Source organism: Coenobita brevimanus, chromosome 102 (genome assembly GCF_032717465.1).
Source record: "Coenobita brevimanus isolate Jiangsu-jjx chromosome 102, ASM3271746v2, whole genome shotgun sequence".
NCBI classification, from domain to species: domain Eukaryota; kingdom Metazoa; phylum Arthropoda; class Malacostraca; order Decapoda; family Coenobitidae; genus Coenobita; species Coenobita brevimanus.
The window spans coordinates 2,402,790-2,419,072 of NC_137055.1; the positions used below are offsets into that span (position 1 = coordinate 2,402,790).

The 16,283-nt window shown below is 47.3% G+C and overlaps 1 protein-coding gene across 1 annotated transcript; it reads left to right on the forward strand.

Annotated features, from left to right (window-relative positions):
• The first annotated feature begins 3,188 nt into the window (after positions 1 to 3,188).
• Positions 3,189 to 5,656, forward strand: LOC145415341 (uncharacterized). Its single transcript, XM_080284616.1, has 2 exons — positions 3,189 to 4,433; positions 4,754 to 5,656. The coding sequence occupies exons 1-2, from the start codon at positions 3,189 to 3,191 to the stop codon at positions 5,654 to 5,656; spliced, it is 2,148 nt and encodes a 715-aa protein (XP_080140742.1).
• The last annotated feature ends 10,627 nt before the right edge of the window (positions 5,657 to 16,283 follow it).

Sequence of the window (16,283 nt, forward strand, 5' to 3'; positions counted from 1 at the left end):
TAATCAAAATCACCGCCGCAGTCGTAAAATTATACCGGAAATTTTATATATGCATTAGTAAACGAAGTAATAATTATCAGAGCTACTCATGATCCAGGAGACATGTTCAGATTAAAAAAATAACTGGTTCATGCTCCTTCGCTTCTTTCTTGAGAGAGAGAGTGACACTCCTTGCTCAGACGCTGTCTGGTTCGGAGCTCTGGCCACTCTCTCTCTCAGACTGGACTTAGTCTCAGTTACTGAGGTAGAATTTTGCCAGTTTTTCCTTGTTTTCGGCTCTTTTTGGACTTAGTCTCCAGCACAGAGAGTGAATTTCTTTCTCTTTCTGTGCTTTGGCTCTGACTCTGTCCCTGACAGACAACCACTGCCTGACTGTGAGAGTGTTTGTGTAGTGTGTTTGTGTGTGTTTGTGTGTGTGTTTTTTTTTCCGGCCGCCGTTAGTGTCTCTCTGTGTGGTACGAAGCCGAACCCTGAAGGGGTGCCGTTAGGGCATTTCCATGAAGGGGGCCCATTAGGGGCTGGTTATAGGAGCACAGAGATCGGCTCTGTTCGATTAGGGAAGAACCGAAATGGGCAGTGGCGGGGCCTCCTATCGCCCTTTAAAGGGCGGGGAGCATAGGTAGCCCGTCACTGTAGGGACTTGCCTTTTTTTTTTTTTTTTTTTTTTTTAGTGTTTATTATTCAAGGGTGAGTGTGAGTGTATATGGCTGTGTGACTGTGTGAGTGGTGTCTGTGGGTGTTTGTGTGTCTGTCTGTCTGTCTGAGACCATGAAGGAGACCCAGTCCCCTAGGCCTACAGGGCCAGCTAGCTCCCTGCCTGCGAAGCAGAGGCCTTCCCGCCCTGCTCCCGTGCCAGGCGCGAAGCAAGAGCGTCGTCTGTCTGACGGAAGCTCTCGCTCGTCGACGTCTGGCCAGGCCTCTTGTCCACCCGTCTCCCAAGCCTCCTAAGCAGAGACCTCCGGGCCCTGCTACTGTGCCAGGTGTGAAGCGGGAGTGGCGCCTTTCAGACGCTAGCTCCAGTTCGTCGACATCTGGCGAGGCCTCTTCCTCATCTCCCTCTCGTAGGCCCATGGGAACCATTCCTCGTGCAAGGAGCTGCTGCCTCATCTCCCCCTTCCACCTTAGCACGTGCAACCAAGGTTGCACGTTTTCATGAGGCGATGGAGGAGGAAGTTTCGGTTCCTCCTCCTAACACCTCCAGCAGCAAGGCCTCCTCTGCTGCTGCACTCAAGGCTGCCCTTCCCTCCAGGGACCCTCGCCGCCCGGCAACCAAACCTGCTATGTCTTCTCCTGCCACTGCAAACGCCAGCAACAGTGTATGCACCACTGAACCTCTCCTGGACATGCATCCTCCTGTTGCAGCTCCCTTCTGCTGCTCCTGCTCCTGCTCATGATGATGATGGCTTCATTACAGTGACAAGAAAAACACAGTGAGCGTCACAGGGAAACGCCATTCCCCCAGCATTGAAGCCTCCAGGGTCCTGACGGCCACCTCCTGCTGCTCGCCCCGCAGTCTCTGTCGCGGCTCCTCCGCCTCCGCGGTCTGCTTTTCCGGCTTTTTGTGTCCCTCTTCAGGAAGGATACGGCACCAGCTATGACGCGGTAGCGGCTCTGGAACGACACCTGCCTGGCCTCGCAGCCATGAATCGCTTTGGCCGTGATGAAAGCTGTGTGCTGATCCCCACCGAAGAGGGATTGTATCTACGCCTGAAGGAGATTGCGGAGGAGGAGGCCCTGATCGTCAGGATCGTGGAGCTACCTCAGGGCGCCCAGACTACAAAGGCGGTTGTGATGGTATATCCCCGGCGTATGCCAGTGGATATCCTTCTACAACACGACCTCATAGAGGAGGCAGTGAGGTGCAAGAACCAACGAACACGGCAGGAGACGCTGCAGGTTTGTGTGACTCTGCGAGGACCACTCATAGAGTCCATCAATCTGGGCAACTGGGGGATGTTTTATCTCCGCCCCTTCATGCCTGAGCCGCTGCGCTGCTACAGGTGTCACTGATTCGGACACCATCGCGCCAACTGCAACCTCCCCATCGTCTGCGAAGTCTGCAGCGGAGCGCACGACACCGAGCAGTGCCTGAAGCAGCTGAAGGCAAAGGAGCCGACAACTGCCAAGTGCCCCAACTGCTCGGGGCGACACCATGCCTGGCACCCCAGCTGTCCTGCGAGGGTTCAACGCGTGAACCAGGGTCGGGAACGGAAGGTTACTTGGGTGCGCGAGAGACAGACCGTCAGCACCACTCCAGCTCCCACAGGCACTTTTGTCTGGGGACAGCAGTGCCGCTCAGAAATACCAAGTCCTCCAGCTCTCAACGAGAAGGACTTCCCACCGTTGTCTCCTGCTCTTGCTGTGGGCAAGACCACGGCAGAAATATATCAACAGCCGATGTCTGTCCTGCCATCAACACCCATCCCAGCGCCCAGCCAACCACCCGCTCCTACTCCTACCGTGATGACTTTCATGACGGAGGAGTTCAGGACCCTGGCAACAAAGCTGGCAGTAACTATTGCTCAAACAATAGCAAAGAGCCTGGACATCCCTCTCCCAATAGAGCCTCTCACCGAAGCAGCCGATCGCCTTGTCAACAAGGTCATTGAGAGAAAGAAGGTGAGCCTCAGTACCCCTCTTTCCCCTCGCCGCTCGGCTTGCTCTGCAGGGAGAACTCATCCCACTTCCTGCAGATCAACTCGCCCATCCAAGCAGGCCAGGCCCACACGCATGAAAGCCCAGCCTTACACCAAGCACCTGCCATGTCAAAGCCCCCATCTGGGGCAAGCACCAACACCATCTGTGGCCACTACAGTGGACACGGCCTCTCCAATGCTGCAGGAGGACGACCGTCTGCAAGTGTCGCCGGACGGTCAGTAGAGAACTCCCTCAGACTCCTTCAGTGGAATTGTCTGGGAGCGAGGCAAAAGCTTCCGCTTTTGCAGGAGGCAGCCACCAGGGACCGCCCTCATGTCATTCTTCTGCAGGAGGCCCTGCTCCCAGATAATTCCACTTTTCGTATTCTGGGTTACACCACCCATCTCCTCCCGTATGATCGTGGCGTCACACGAGGATGTGCCGTTCTGGTACAGGACCACATCGCATGCACAGATTGTGACCCTCCTCCTTTCTGTGGATCTGATGTTGAGGTCCAGGGCGTGGTTCTCCACCTGGCGACGTCATCCCTGATGGTATACAACATATACCGGAACCACAGAGGCTTCCTGGAAATGGGAGACTTGTTCTCCCAGGCTGCCAGGGGCACTGTCTACTTCGGGGGCGACTTTAATGCCCACCACGCCCTTCTTTCATCGCCTCTTCCGTCCAGTGATGCAGGGCAGCACATCTCTCTGATACTAGAGGAGATGGATGGTGTATCCCTACTGAACGATACTGGAGTTGCCACTCACATTGGTGGGGGCCGTCTCGATCTGTCATTTGTATCGTCCACCCTAGCCAGCTCAGCTAAATGGTCACTTCACCCCCACCTCTCTAGTGACCACTTTGCCGTCCTTGTCACTTTACCTGTGACTCCACTCCCGCCTCCCCCTCTCCCTCCGCCTAGGTGGGATCTTCGCAAGGCTGACTGGCCAACCTTTGGCCATGCATTGGCTGTGGCCTTTGAGGCATCTCCTCTTGCCCCGGACCTCGAGAGTCGAGCGGACCAAGTTGCCCGGGCATTTTCCCGGGCTGCCTCTCTCACTATTCCGCTGCAGCGACGATCCACGCGGTGCTATCGAGACGGTTGGATTTATTGCGATAGGGTCAGGGAGTTGAATAACAGGCTGCATGCTGTGTGCAGGCAGTACCGGCGGCGCCGTACATCTCGGCACCGTCGGTATCTGGCCGCTGTCACGCGCCATGTGACGTCGGAAAAGCGTTGCCTTAAGGAGGAGGCGTGGATTAGCTGGTGTCGTACCTTGGACTCTCACTCCACTCTCCGTGAGATGTGGAGGAGAATCCGGTCCATCTCTGACCCATATCCTCCTCACCTGCCGTCACACCCTGACCCTGCTGCTGAAGCCAGCCATCTCGCACAGCACTTCACAGACCGTTCTGCTTCCCACAATCTCCCATGCTCCATTCGAGCCCTACAGGAGCAGTTGTCAGCTTCTTGTGTCGCTGCTGTCCAGGCTGCCTGCGCAAGACCTGATCCCGCTGATCACCCCATCACCAGCGGGGAGCTTCGAAAGGCGCTGCAACACAGGAACGACACTGCACCTGGGCTCGACGGGCTCACCTACTCGCTGTTATCCCATGCTGGAGATTGTGGTAGTGAGAGGATTCTTGATCTATTCAACCTCTCGTGGTCCGAGGGCCGTTTGCCGAGGTCGTGGAAGACAGCTGTCATCCACCCGATTCCCAAACCTCGCGATCCCGGCGCCATGCGCCCTATCTCGCTTCTTAGCTGTGTAGCTAAGACTGCAGAAAGGGTTGTGCGTGCTCGCCTTGCATGGCGTCTGGGACTGTTGCACCTGAGGACTTTTGCGTACCATCCTGGCAGGAGTGCTACTCACTGCCTCGCTTCTTTCCTCGGGGAGCTTCGAGGTGGACGGGGGATGGCTGTCTTCCTCGACCTCGAGAAGGCCTTTGAGCTGGCAAGCCCTCTTGCAATCCAGGCAGCCCTTGCAGATCGGGGAGTTGGGGGTAGACTCTTATCATGGGTGGGGGATTTCTTTCAGCAGCGCACGGCGGGGGTAAGATTTCAGGGCAGCTCTCCCCTTTTTAAAAACATCAAAACGGCACCCCCCAGGGGAGTGTTCTAAGCCCCTTGCTATTCAATGTTCTTATAGAAGGGCTACTGACGGTGGACTATGGCCCCGGCATAACACTCCTCGTTTATGCAGACGATTTGGCACTTGTTTTCTCGAGGGGAGACTGTTTCACCCAGGCGCCAGTTGCACTCTCTCGGCTGCATACCAAATGCAGCGAATTTGGCCTGAAAGTCAACCTCGAGAAGACTAAGTGCCTACCGTTCCATCTCCGACCTCCAGATCGTCCGCTCTTGCTTGGTGGCCAGAGCATTGAGATTGTAATGCTCCATCGTTACCTGGGAATTTATTTTGACCCAAATCTCACCTTCCAAAAACACGTAAAGTACCTGCAAGAGCGGGCTGCAACACGCACCTCCGCTCTCCGCTACCTTTCACGCCGCAGTCTAGGGGCGTCTTATGCTGTCCTAAACACATTTTATGTCCATGCCATCCACTCACTCGTAGACTATAGTGCTATATGCCTCATAGGTCTTGCTCCACACGTTTCTCAGTCCTTGGAAGTGCTTCAGAACGAAGCACTCCGTATTATGCTACATGCGCCACGATGGACTAGGCTTGTTAATCTGTGCCTAGAAAGTGGGTTTCCATCACTTGCCCACAGAATTGCTTTCCGTGTGACAGCTGAGACCCTCCGGCCCGTACATCACCATCCCCACTTACCGATCTCAATTTTACTGTGGCGTCTAGCAAGCCGGCCTCCTGACCCGCTCCCCCATCCTGACTGGGCTCGAACCACCACGGGTCTACTTCATGACTTGGATGTGGCTTCGGAGGTGTGCAGTGATCCCGACCTAGACTGCCATATATACTGTTTCTTCCCTCATCCAGCAGCGGGGTGGCTCGGTGATTTTTCACTGGGTCCCTGGGCATGTGGGACTTGAGGGAAATGAGTTGGCAGACACAACTGCACATGTGGCTAGCACTCTCCCTGATGTCACGTTTCCTCTCAGGCCTTGGGCTACACGAGTCCTCTCAGTGGTGGCCTCCACCCTCTCTAGACGTACTAGGGACAACCATCACCCGTGTATTGCTGAAGGCTCACGCTCAGCCGCTTGGTATATGGCGGCCACGTCGTATACTCCTCTTTCAACACCAACTGGCCTACCTAACTACATACTCGTTAGAATCCGGCGTCTCCGCCTAGGCTTCCTGTGCTATAGCCAGGTTGCCGGCTTAGATCCTGAACCGTGCCCCCATTGCTATGCACGGTCCGCTGAACCTCTCTGTCATTACCTGCTAGACTGCCCGGCAACCGCCCCTTTCCGAACTAGTTTTGACAGAGACTTTCCTCGTACTGGTGATGATATTTTTGATGCGGCTCGGGTTGTTAACAGTGTACCCTTCCAGAGGCTTCTACACGTGGTAAGACATTATCCTCCTCCTCGCTAACTGCTTTCACCTTTATCCTTGCTCTAGATTTTTTTTTTTTTTTTTTTTTTAAGGCTTCTTGTCCTTTCTAACTCTGCATTTCTCTGACGGGCTCTCAGTTTGCCCGTGTCCCACCAAATGTGGGCGAATAACAACAAAACAAAACAAACGAGAGAGAGAGAGAGAGAGAGAGAGAGAGAGAGAGAGAGAGAGAGAGAGAGAGAGGGAGAGAGGGGTGTCGTCAAGCATCAAATAACCCCACTACTGCATCAGGTAACCGCGGGCCGTGCAAACAAATGTCTTGTGTAATTTGCCGGAAAAGACACCAACTTTGCGCCTCCTGCAATCAACGCCATGCTGATTGTCCTCTCTGATGTGTGTGTGTGTGTGTGTGTGTGTGTGTGTGTGTGTGTGTGTGTGATTAATTTGTGTATTCAGTCATCCTGTACTGATACCAAAACTGATGTTCATATAATTCACATGAGCACTCTCTCTCTCTCTCTCTCTCTCTCTCTCTCTCTCTCTCTCTCAATTACTATACACATACCAAACCCAACCTTCAGTCATACATTCTAGTAACCGATAGATGACTGCATTTAGCAGCAGGGAAAACTACAGGTCTGACTGGAATATGGACAGCTTCATGTATCGTAACACTATTCCAGAGTAAAGAAATACATAAAGGCAAGAGAACTGATAAAAAAAGTCCAAGGAAAACAGGCCACAGCTCCAATTAAGGGTGGTGTAGTTATCGGAAGAGATGGGACTAAAGTGACAATTTTTACACATTCGTCTTAAAAATTTTGCTGCTGAAGTGTTTTGTTACTCGTGTCTTCTGTACATAAACATGGGAAGATCAGTATTGTTTCATAACCACGAGATTTTGATGATATAAAAACCCGCAACCATTCTGTTTTGCGGGTAAGGTAACAGTGAATATATTAATGCAACAGTATATCTTGCTGATCAGTTCCTGCTATGTTGTCAAAGTATCATTAAGTAAGGTGGGATGAGCAGGAAGGAAAGTGTGGACTGGACAGACAAGAGTGGGTGGGATGGACTGGTATATATATCTGAGATAGTGAGGCAGGCGTGTGGAGTGTTTCCCCCCCTTTGTACACTCCCTCCAAAAAGTATCTGAGGTGATCAATGGTTTCACAATGAGTTTCGTTGTTGTGGTTGCGTTTTCCCCATAGGACAAATACTTCTGATAAGCTGCGCAAATTTCCTTCTTCATGGTATACTCGTATTGATAAAAGCAGCATCTTTTATCATTCCAAAAATAAAAAAATACTAGAGAGTATTTTCAAACGTTTCGTCCGGAACTAAAATTCAATGAAGGAAAATGTTCAGATACTTTTATGAGCAACTGTATGTCGAGCTATACTGTCGGTGTTAAGATTAAAACTATTTCTCACAGATAATCTACAGTGTGGCAAAATACAGATAGTTTGGGTGAATGATTGGCAACCCCCTGATGGAGTGAGAGGGAGTGTAACAAGGGATTTAAGGCCGTTGAGTTTGGTAATGAATTAATGAGTAATTTTGACGGAGCGTTGCCCATATCAGATTGAAATCAAAGAAGGGCAATAATTACAAGATGGAAGAACCGAATCAAGTAACAAATTCACTCCCAGAGGATAAAATACAAAGGTGTATCGGAAATAAAATACTGTAAGGCTTTAGCATATCTGGGCAAAAGGCACGTAATATTACCAACACAAATAAGGGGCATACAAGGTGGGGCTTAAATACACTACGGAGGAAAGTTAGTATACGAAAAAAAAAATGATCCTTTGTTACAAGTATGGAAGGCACTGGAGGATTTGGCTATAACTCTTCTGTATATACTAAACAATATTGCAGACACCAAAGTTATATTCAGTAATAGTAATACATAAATGAATATATGATGCAGTAAAGGCTATGTTAGATGACGTGGAAATGTAGTAATTGGCAGGGAAGGTGTGTAAGGCGAGCTGGGGCGTGTGTCTGTTTGTGGTGGTGTTTGAGAGAGTGAATATCTTGTCTGCTTAGTGACTAGAGTATGTGTGCGAGAGCTGAAGAAGAACTGGACTGCCCTGTTTATTCTTATTTTATTATTGCGCAGTATGACAGAAAATATAGGTTTAATCTCAATATATCAAGTACACTTAGGAATAAATTGTCATAACTGATATAGACATACATTATTTAAATTCGTTATGGTAATTTAGAGCCAGTTCTGCTAGGTGTATCAATATCTCTAATTGGCAATAAAAGAGTATAAACTGCAGATAGCCATATAATAATAATAATAATAATAATAATGAGAATAATAATAATAATAATAATAATAATAATAATAATAATAATAACAACAACAACAATAATAATAATAATAATAATAATAATAATAATAATAATAATAATAATTGAAATAATATTAAACACCAATAATCATCGTCAATTCACTATATAATTAAACTTTTACTGGTTCATCGGTTGCGGGGTGGGTCGAGATCCCGTGAGGTAGTGGTTAGATTCCCCCTTCTGAATGTGATTAATTTTTGTCTCAGTCATTACAGAAGTATGGAGAGAACCAAGTGCAATGATGAAGTCCTTAAATGTGTTGTTGTTGCTCCAGGGTCATCTGAAACGAACTCTGGACTGCAGGCTAAAATTATCCTGATCCTGCAACCCATCCTCATCCTTCTGGGGAACAGGGAAATAGTTGAAGGACGTTTGTATATCCAGGCAGTTGAGCTACTCGGTTATATCAGTGCCACCACATGAAGGCGACCCTCTCCAGCACGTCCTTAAGTTACAGAGCCACAAATGATTAACATCAAGGAGGCCACACTAGATGATCTCACGAGTGACCTTATCCTGCAGCGGTGTGACCCAAGATGGTGATGATGATATACGATCGCTGCCAGAGAAGTTAATTTTATTCTGAACCCATTTCACACAAGTAGAACGTCTTGCTGGAATAAAATACTAGAGTTGTACCGACCAAGTTAAGTTTATGTAATGGTACTTCTTTCATTTGTTGTATATTTTTCTTTTGTATGGTGGAAGGTAGTGGCGACCATCATTCACTCACATGAAGTAGTGCTGCCTATTTCTTCCCTCACCTTTATCATTCATATTCTGTGTCTGCCTTCATTTCTTCTTATATCTCCCATCTTTCCTTTCACTTTTTATTACTCTTTTCTTTTCAGGTGGCTTTACATTGAGTAACAAAACTAATGGTGTCCTGTAAGCCAGGAAACCATTTACAACGCTGGGTGGTAACCATATGATCAACAAATACCTGTTCCATAAGGCAGCGTCACACTGCGTTGAAAACGGCTAACAAGTTAGCTGTTTTTGCGAGCCGAATAACCAACCGTCAGTGGAATTCAGCTTGCTAAAAGGCTTGTTGCTGTGATAAGGACTCAAATGAGCTAAATATAATTTTTCAGCATGTGTTTAACTGTGAATGAAATATTTAATTAGGGCAGGAGATAAGTTAAAAAAAAAAAAGCGGCTTGCAAAAGTGGCTAACATGTTAGCCACTTTTACAGAGTGTGACTCCATCTTTACGTGTCAACAAGTGAGCTGGCAGAAGGTTAATGCCCCTACCCGTAAAACAACTAAGTCAAAGACCAACGGCTACCCCTTATGGGATTATGGCGTCTGGCTATAGATAAACAGATATACAGAAAGATAGATAGACAGAGAGACAGAACATTTAAAATGGCCTTTGGTTAAGAAGGGAATCAGAACATGGTACAACGAACTATAATGTGATAATTGCTGGGAACGACTTGGTCATGTGAACATCCAAAAACTGACCTTCACTGCTCTTACCATTCCCAGGCTCCTATGACTCACTCTCAGCTGAACACAACCATCTAGGATTATGCAGACGATCCATTGTGACAAGTGGAACTGTTGAGTGGGAGAGAGACAGGTTAGGGCTTGAATTCTATATTTTCTGTAATGCTTCAGGTACTTAAAACTCATCTTCAGCGTGATGGATTCTAAGTAGCCTGAACTGTTAGAGAAATGAGAAAATAAAGAATTCAAACTCTGATCTGTGTCTCTCTTGCCAACCCAACATTTTCGTCTGGGATCAAGTGGAATAGAAAACTAGAACTCTCTGACAATGAGAGGTAATGGGACAAATAATAATAGGCTCATTCTCCAAGCGCACACTCTCAGCTAAAAGAAAAGATAATAGATGGAATATAATACGAGAGAGATGTATACTACCTATCTGTTTATCTATAGCCAGACGCCACAATCCAATAAGGGGTGGCCGTTTGTCTTTGGGTTAGTTATTTTACGGGGAGAAGATGTGTACTGTAACAGGGGTAATGTTCAGAGACCCAGTGCTTTAAACCTTGTGACCACCATTATATTGGGTTCAAATGAAACGTTTTATCATATTATACTGGACATATAGTGAGTAATGTCGCAGTCTGTAGGTAGCACGCTTTGGTGACATGCTTATTCCTTATCTACACTATAGATAAGTTCCAGAGTTTTTTTTTTTTTTTTTATCACTCCAGGTTTTCCATTCTTTTCATAAGCAGTGTGGAGATGCCTATAAAAAAAAGCTTGGAGTTTCATTCAATAAGCTGTTCAGTTTTACATAGTCATTAATTTGTAGTCATGGAATACAATTGGATTTAGTTAAGGAAAGAAGGGGATGGGAAGAAAGACGGGTTTGATTAAATGAGTGACAAGGTGGAGGAAGACAGAGTGTGGTGGTAGTGATATGTGCTGCGCAGAGAGGAAACCAATGCCATCAAGAAGGCCTGGAGGGACCCAATAGCTGGAAGGAGATCAAGAGGAAGGCAGTGGTTGAGACAGAGGGATGGGGTGGAGAGGGACATGAGGAAGACAGTGATGAGGGTGGAGAGATGGAGTGGAGAGGAACATGAGGAAGGCAACGGTTGATGTGCAGGGATGGAGTGGAGAGGCACATGAAGGCAGTGAAGAAGGTGGAGAGATGGAGTGGAGACGGACATGAAGGCAGTGAAGAAGGTGAAGGGATGAAGTGGAGAGGGCCATGAGGAAGGCAGTGAAGAGGGTGGAGAGATGGAGTGGAGAGGAACATGAGGAAGGCAGTGATGAAGATGGAGGGATGAAGTGGAGAGGGACATGGGGAAGGCAGTGGTGGGGGTGGAGAGATGGAGTGGAGAGGCACATCAGGAAGACATTGATGAAGGTGGAGGAATGGAGTGGAGAGGCACATCAGGAAGGCAGTGATGAAAATGGAAGAATAAAATGGAGAGAGACATATGGAAGGCAGTGGTGGAGGCAGATAGATGGAGGAAAGAGAGACATGAGGAACAGAAATGACGGAGGAGGATGCAAAAGACAAGGAGAGAGAGACAGCTCATCAGGACAACCAACCTATAACATTCGCAGTAATGAAGATGGAGGAGGAAAGAAACAAATACACCCGCCTCTGTAATTCCAATTTCTCCTTACACATCCTCACCAACAAACTCTCCAACCCAGCGCCAGACCCAGCAATACAGGCGGAGGAAGAGACAGCATTTCACAAAACAGGGCGCCATTTGCTATAGCTTTCCAGTCCAAAGTGGTGATGCCAGACGCGCCTACATCACCTCGACCCGATGGCAAATATCCACTGCTCACCGGGAACGACGGGATTTGCTCCAAGGGGGATTTTTACGATGCTGGGCAAGGGAAGGGATTACCGGATTTTCCTTTAATCAATAACACTCTCCTGCTAAGCTTCTGCGTTGTCTAGTTCGGTGATGGCAAAGATAAAAGTTGCCGGGTATCACTGGTGGGCGAATGCATTAGGACTGCACTGACAACCGGATATATTCAAGATTAGCCAAGTTGGATATTGCGTTCCTATTTTCCATGTCTTCTTCCCGTCTGTGCGTAACGATGAAGGTCCCTTTGTTTTCTTTATCTCCGGACAATGATTACTTTCGAGAGACTGAATGCATGGAATTTATATCGGTTAAGAGTCGACCTATTGCAATGAACAATGAGTCTTTAAGGTTGCGTAATTCTTTCATTTCAAAATTAACTATTACTGGATGTCCCATTTCATTTGCTTTGTGTTATTGTTCGGACAGTCCTGACCCACAGCTTCTAATCATTCTTACCCCTGGCAGCGGGGTACTTTGTAAGAGTTAGTGTTTTCATTTATATTTATATTTTATTTCTTATTTAATATCTGCTTTTATTTTCTCTCCACTGTCGTGTTTTAATCTGATGTCCTGCGGTTTGTGATCCTGCTAGAAGCGTCGCAAGTTTAATATCGGTCGATCATTCAACAGGTCAACTCTGGAACTGTCTCCCTTTGTTTGTATTACCTACAGCAGTGATTCTCAAACTATGGGTCGCGACCCAAAAGCGGCTCGTGAGAGAAATTTTGATGGGTCGCAGGGACATAGAATAGGCCTAATGCTTTCAATGTATTTTATTTACTTAACTGAAATTGCAATTATCCTTATCACACTATTAGCATTTTCATAATAACTACGATAGTTTATATACCAGTTACACGCTCTCTGTCTGTCTGTCTGTCTCTGTCTCTGTCTGTCTGTCTGTGTGTCTGTCTGTCTGTCTGTCTGTCTGTCTGTCTGTCTGTCTGTCTGTCTCTCTCTCTCTCTCTCTCATTTTAATACCCCGTGGGTCGCGAAGTCATGAAATATTCCAAATAGGGTCACCCACTAAAAAGTTTGAGAACCGCTGACCTACAGCATATGACTCCTAGTCTTTTAAACACCCCAGGCATCTAGAACGGATTTTGAATTTGGCTGTATGATATTTTGCTTCTGTTATTATTATTATCTTTTTATTGGAGGGAACATTCTTGGGGACTTCTTGCCTTTGGTTCCTTCTTCCTTGCATTAAAAACAAAATTAACCCTTGATTAAGAGGAAGTCGTAGGCATGATTTAACTTCTTTATTTTTAATGGCCATTACCCACAATGAGGAGTATTAGGCCAAACATCTTACTCTCATGATGGTAACACAAATCATTCCTTCTCCTCATGAGACAGCCGATCTAGGGAGCCAAGCGTGGAGGGAGCATATGATAGAACGCTCGAAGATCGGCTAAACTCACCTCCTCCCCCCTGACAAACAGCACTGGTCGGATCGCCTCACCCAGGTCAGCAGCTCGAAGCAGATCGTAAAGGTTGGAGTAGATGGTAGCTCCGAGCTGGTACGAGCGGGTGAGGATGTTGAGGGCCAGGAGGTGTCGGTAGGAGGCTATGTCTAGCCGATCCTTGTGGTCGATGGTGGGAGGGCGAGATGGGGTGCCCTCCACTACTGGAGGAGGGGATGACTCAGTGACCTCCTTCTCGGCCGAGGAGCCGGTCGACGCTGCTTCGGCCATGGAGGTTGTGTCAGAGGAGTCCTGCCCCTCCGCAGTCTCTGACAGCGGATGGTGTAATTCGGCCGTGGTCGTTGCCGTTTCCATTTCCGGAGAGGGGTTGGTGATCGGGGTGGCAGTCCTGTTGAGAGGGGCATCCAGCCGCAGCCTTTTCCGCGGTGTTGTGCCGGGTGCAGAAGGTTGCGTCAGCAAGGAACTGAGTGTACATCGCGGGCGAAGCACTCAGGGATGACAAGGAGAGCCAGTCTGTTCTCCTCAAAGATCTTAGGTAGGAGAATGCGCAAAGCCCCCTTGTCACCTCCAGAAAAAGCCTTTGCCGTCACGATGCACATCTCCACGACGGTGCATGGGTAGAACCCTCCACAGAACCCTCCACAGCCACACCTCCCAGCCCTGTAACATCCCGAGCCTCAGAACGTTAGGAGTCCCAGGTAGACTGAACTCCACTGTCTCTCCATCCCCAAGGAAACGTTGGAGGTGCCATGGGTTTGGTTTAATCACGGCCTGGCGGTGCACAAAAACATCAACGCCAGTATCACTCGATGAATCTGTACTCCGCCCTGACATTAAACCAAACCACAGTCTCTCTGATCTTCTGGGCTGCTGGAGACTGTGGTCTGCTGGATGCCCCCCTCAACGGGTCGCGGGCAATAGCAGGAGATGTATCTGCCGTGGGTATCGGTCGTCTTCTCGCTCTACTTCATTTTAACATCGAACGAAGGGCTGTTATAATAGCAGTTCGAAGCACAAAGTTTCATCACGAACCATTCCTCTTGCAGTTTAGCAAAGCTTCAAACTACCACTTCAAACTACCCACTTCAACACTGGGCAACAGGTATTAAACTCGATTTGCCCTAACTTGACCTAAAACTGCCATCTGTCCCTCTTGAATACTAGGTTGCAATATTAGATTAACACCAGAATATGATGCTAGTCAAGAAGTACCATGGAAATGATGTAGATCCATAGCACTATTTTTTTTTTTTTTTTTCTGCCACCGAACTAGGCGAAATAAGTTGCGAAAGGGTGAAAATCTAGGCCAAGTTCAGGCGTGAAAGGAATGTAGTTTGGTGTAAATTCCTGCCAATGACTTACCCCCAATTAGGAGTAAGATGAGAGGGTGAGGAGAAAATACTGTTCACATCTGCACAGAATCACAAACGTAAGATCAAGCAAAAACGCCGTGCGTCACTTGTTGACATGGAAATAAGCCCTTTTCCTTTATCCAAACAATACATGATTCATTATATTTAAAAAAAAATGTATGGAAGTCTTATAACCTTCGCTAAAAGTTCGTGTTTTCTCAGTTTCTAGATCCCATCCCATCCCACTTCATACCATAGGTGGTAATATGTGTTGGGATGATGATGATGATGATGATGATGATGATGTACTCTTACAACAACTACGTCTTGGAAATAGGAAAAATTCCCTCTCTCTCTCTCTCTCTCTCTCTCTCTCTCTCTCGACGAGGAGTATAAACATTACTTGGAAATTCGGAATGTTTAGTTTATGTGAAGTCCCGACAACACAATTTTCGTTTCTCCATATGTGCGTTTTGTAATTTGATAAACGCAACACTATACTTTCACGCAAACAGTGTGAATGATTAATACAGTGTTTTAGCCTTACAAAGCAATATATATGAGAGTAGTGGGAATTATGAGTTATGTGAATGGAGCATGTGTAGTTACGTGGAGAGACAAACTGAAAAATGAGAAAGTGAAGGAGCGTTGTGGTGAGGATGTGGATGTGATAGGAAGTGTTAGGGGAAATAAACTGAGGTGGTTTGATCATGTGAAGATGGAGAGTGAGACTAACGAGGAGTGTATGTGAGTGAGGTGAAGGGTGTATGTGAGTGAGGTGAAGGGGGGGAGAGGGAGGCGGAGGTAAAGGATGAGATGGAGGGATGGAGTGGAGAGGTATATGGGACAGGTGGGTGTGAGCTGGGAGCAGGGCAGTGAAATGACGGGGGACAGGGCGACATGAAGGCGATTTGTTTGGGGTCACCCCTTTCGGGATTAAGGCGTCTGGCAACAGATAGACAGATAGATCAAATAAATACACTAAAACCACACAAACACACAATAAGAATCACTAATACCACCAAAAGGAAACACTAAACACTAAAAACAGGAAAAACACCGCCTACTCAATCCTATGCAGTAGTCAATATGTCTCCACAAAACAGAAGGTTCCTCCTCTTACACAACAGGCAATCTTCCCCAGCACGAATGACTCCTCGACTTACAGGGATTAGATACAACTTTTATTAACTCCTTTACCAGAAGGATGTTCTCACAGATGAATCAAATCGTCTGGGTCCTGCAACATTACGTTATGGTATTGAGGAGAGTAAATCATCCAAAGAAACAGACTTACCTAAATGACAAAATTCTTTCTAGCTCAGAGGATTTATAAAGACAAAGAATTATGTCCTCATATGTAAAGGCTGTTCACTGAGAAGTTATACAGGTATAATTATTTCACTCAAACAATTCACGGCATTGGAATTAAGACACTTTTTAATCATGAGCAAGAGTTCGTCGACAACCCACCGCCAGCTCTGTGCCTGCCATCCATTTGCCTCCCCTAAGCTGCAGAGTTTCTTTCCTTCCTATACTCTTGCTGCAGGCTTCATGCTGCTAATACGTAAAAATAGTGTATGTATCACCTTTATATACTCCCTTCCTATACTCCTGCTACTTGCTTCATACGTAAAAATAGTGTATGTATTATCTTCATATCCTTCCTTCCTGTATTCTTGCCGTGTGCTTCAT

Bases quoted from the DNA above. Each gene is read 5' to 3' on its own strand.
- LOC145415341 (XM_080284616.1), top strand. From the start codon at position 3,189: ATGGTATACAACATATACCGGAACCACAGAGGCTTCCTGGAAATGGGA. The intron at 4,434-4,753 runs GTTGTGCGTGCT...GGCACCCCCCAG, and splicing joins TAGCTAAGACTGCAGAAAGG to GGGAGTGTTCTAAGCCCCTT.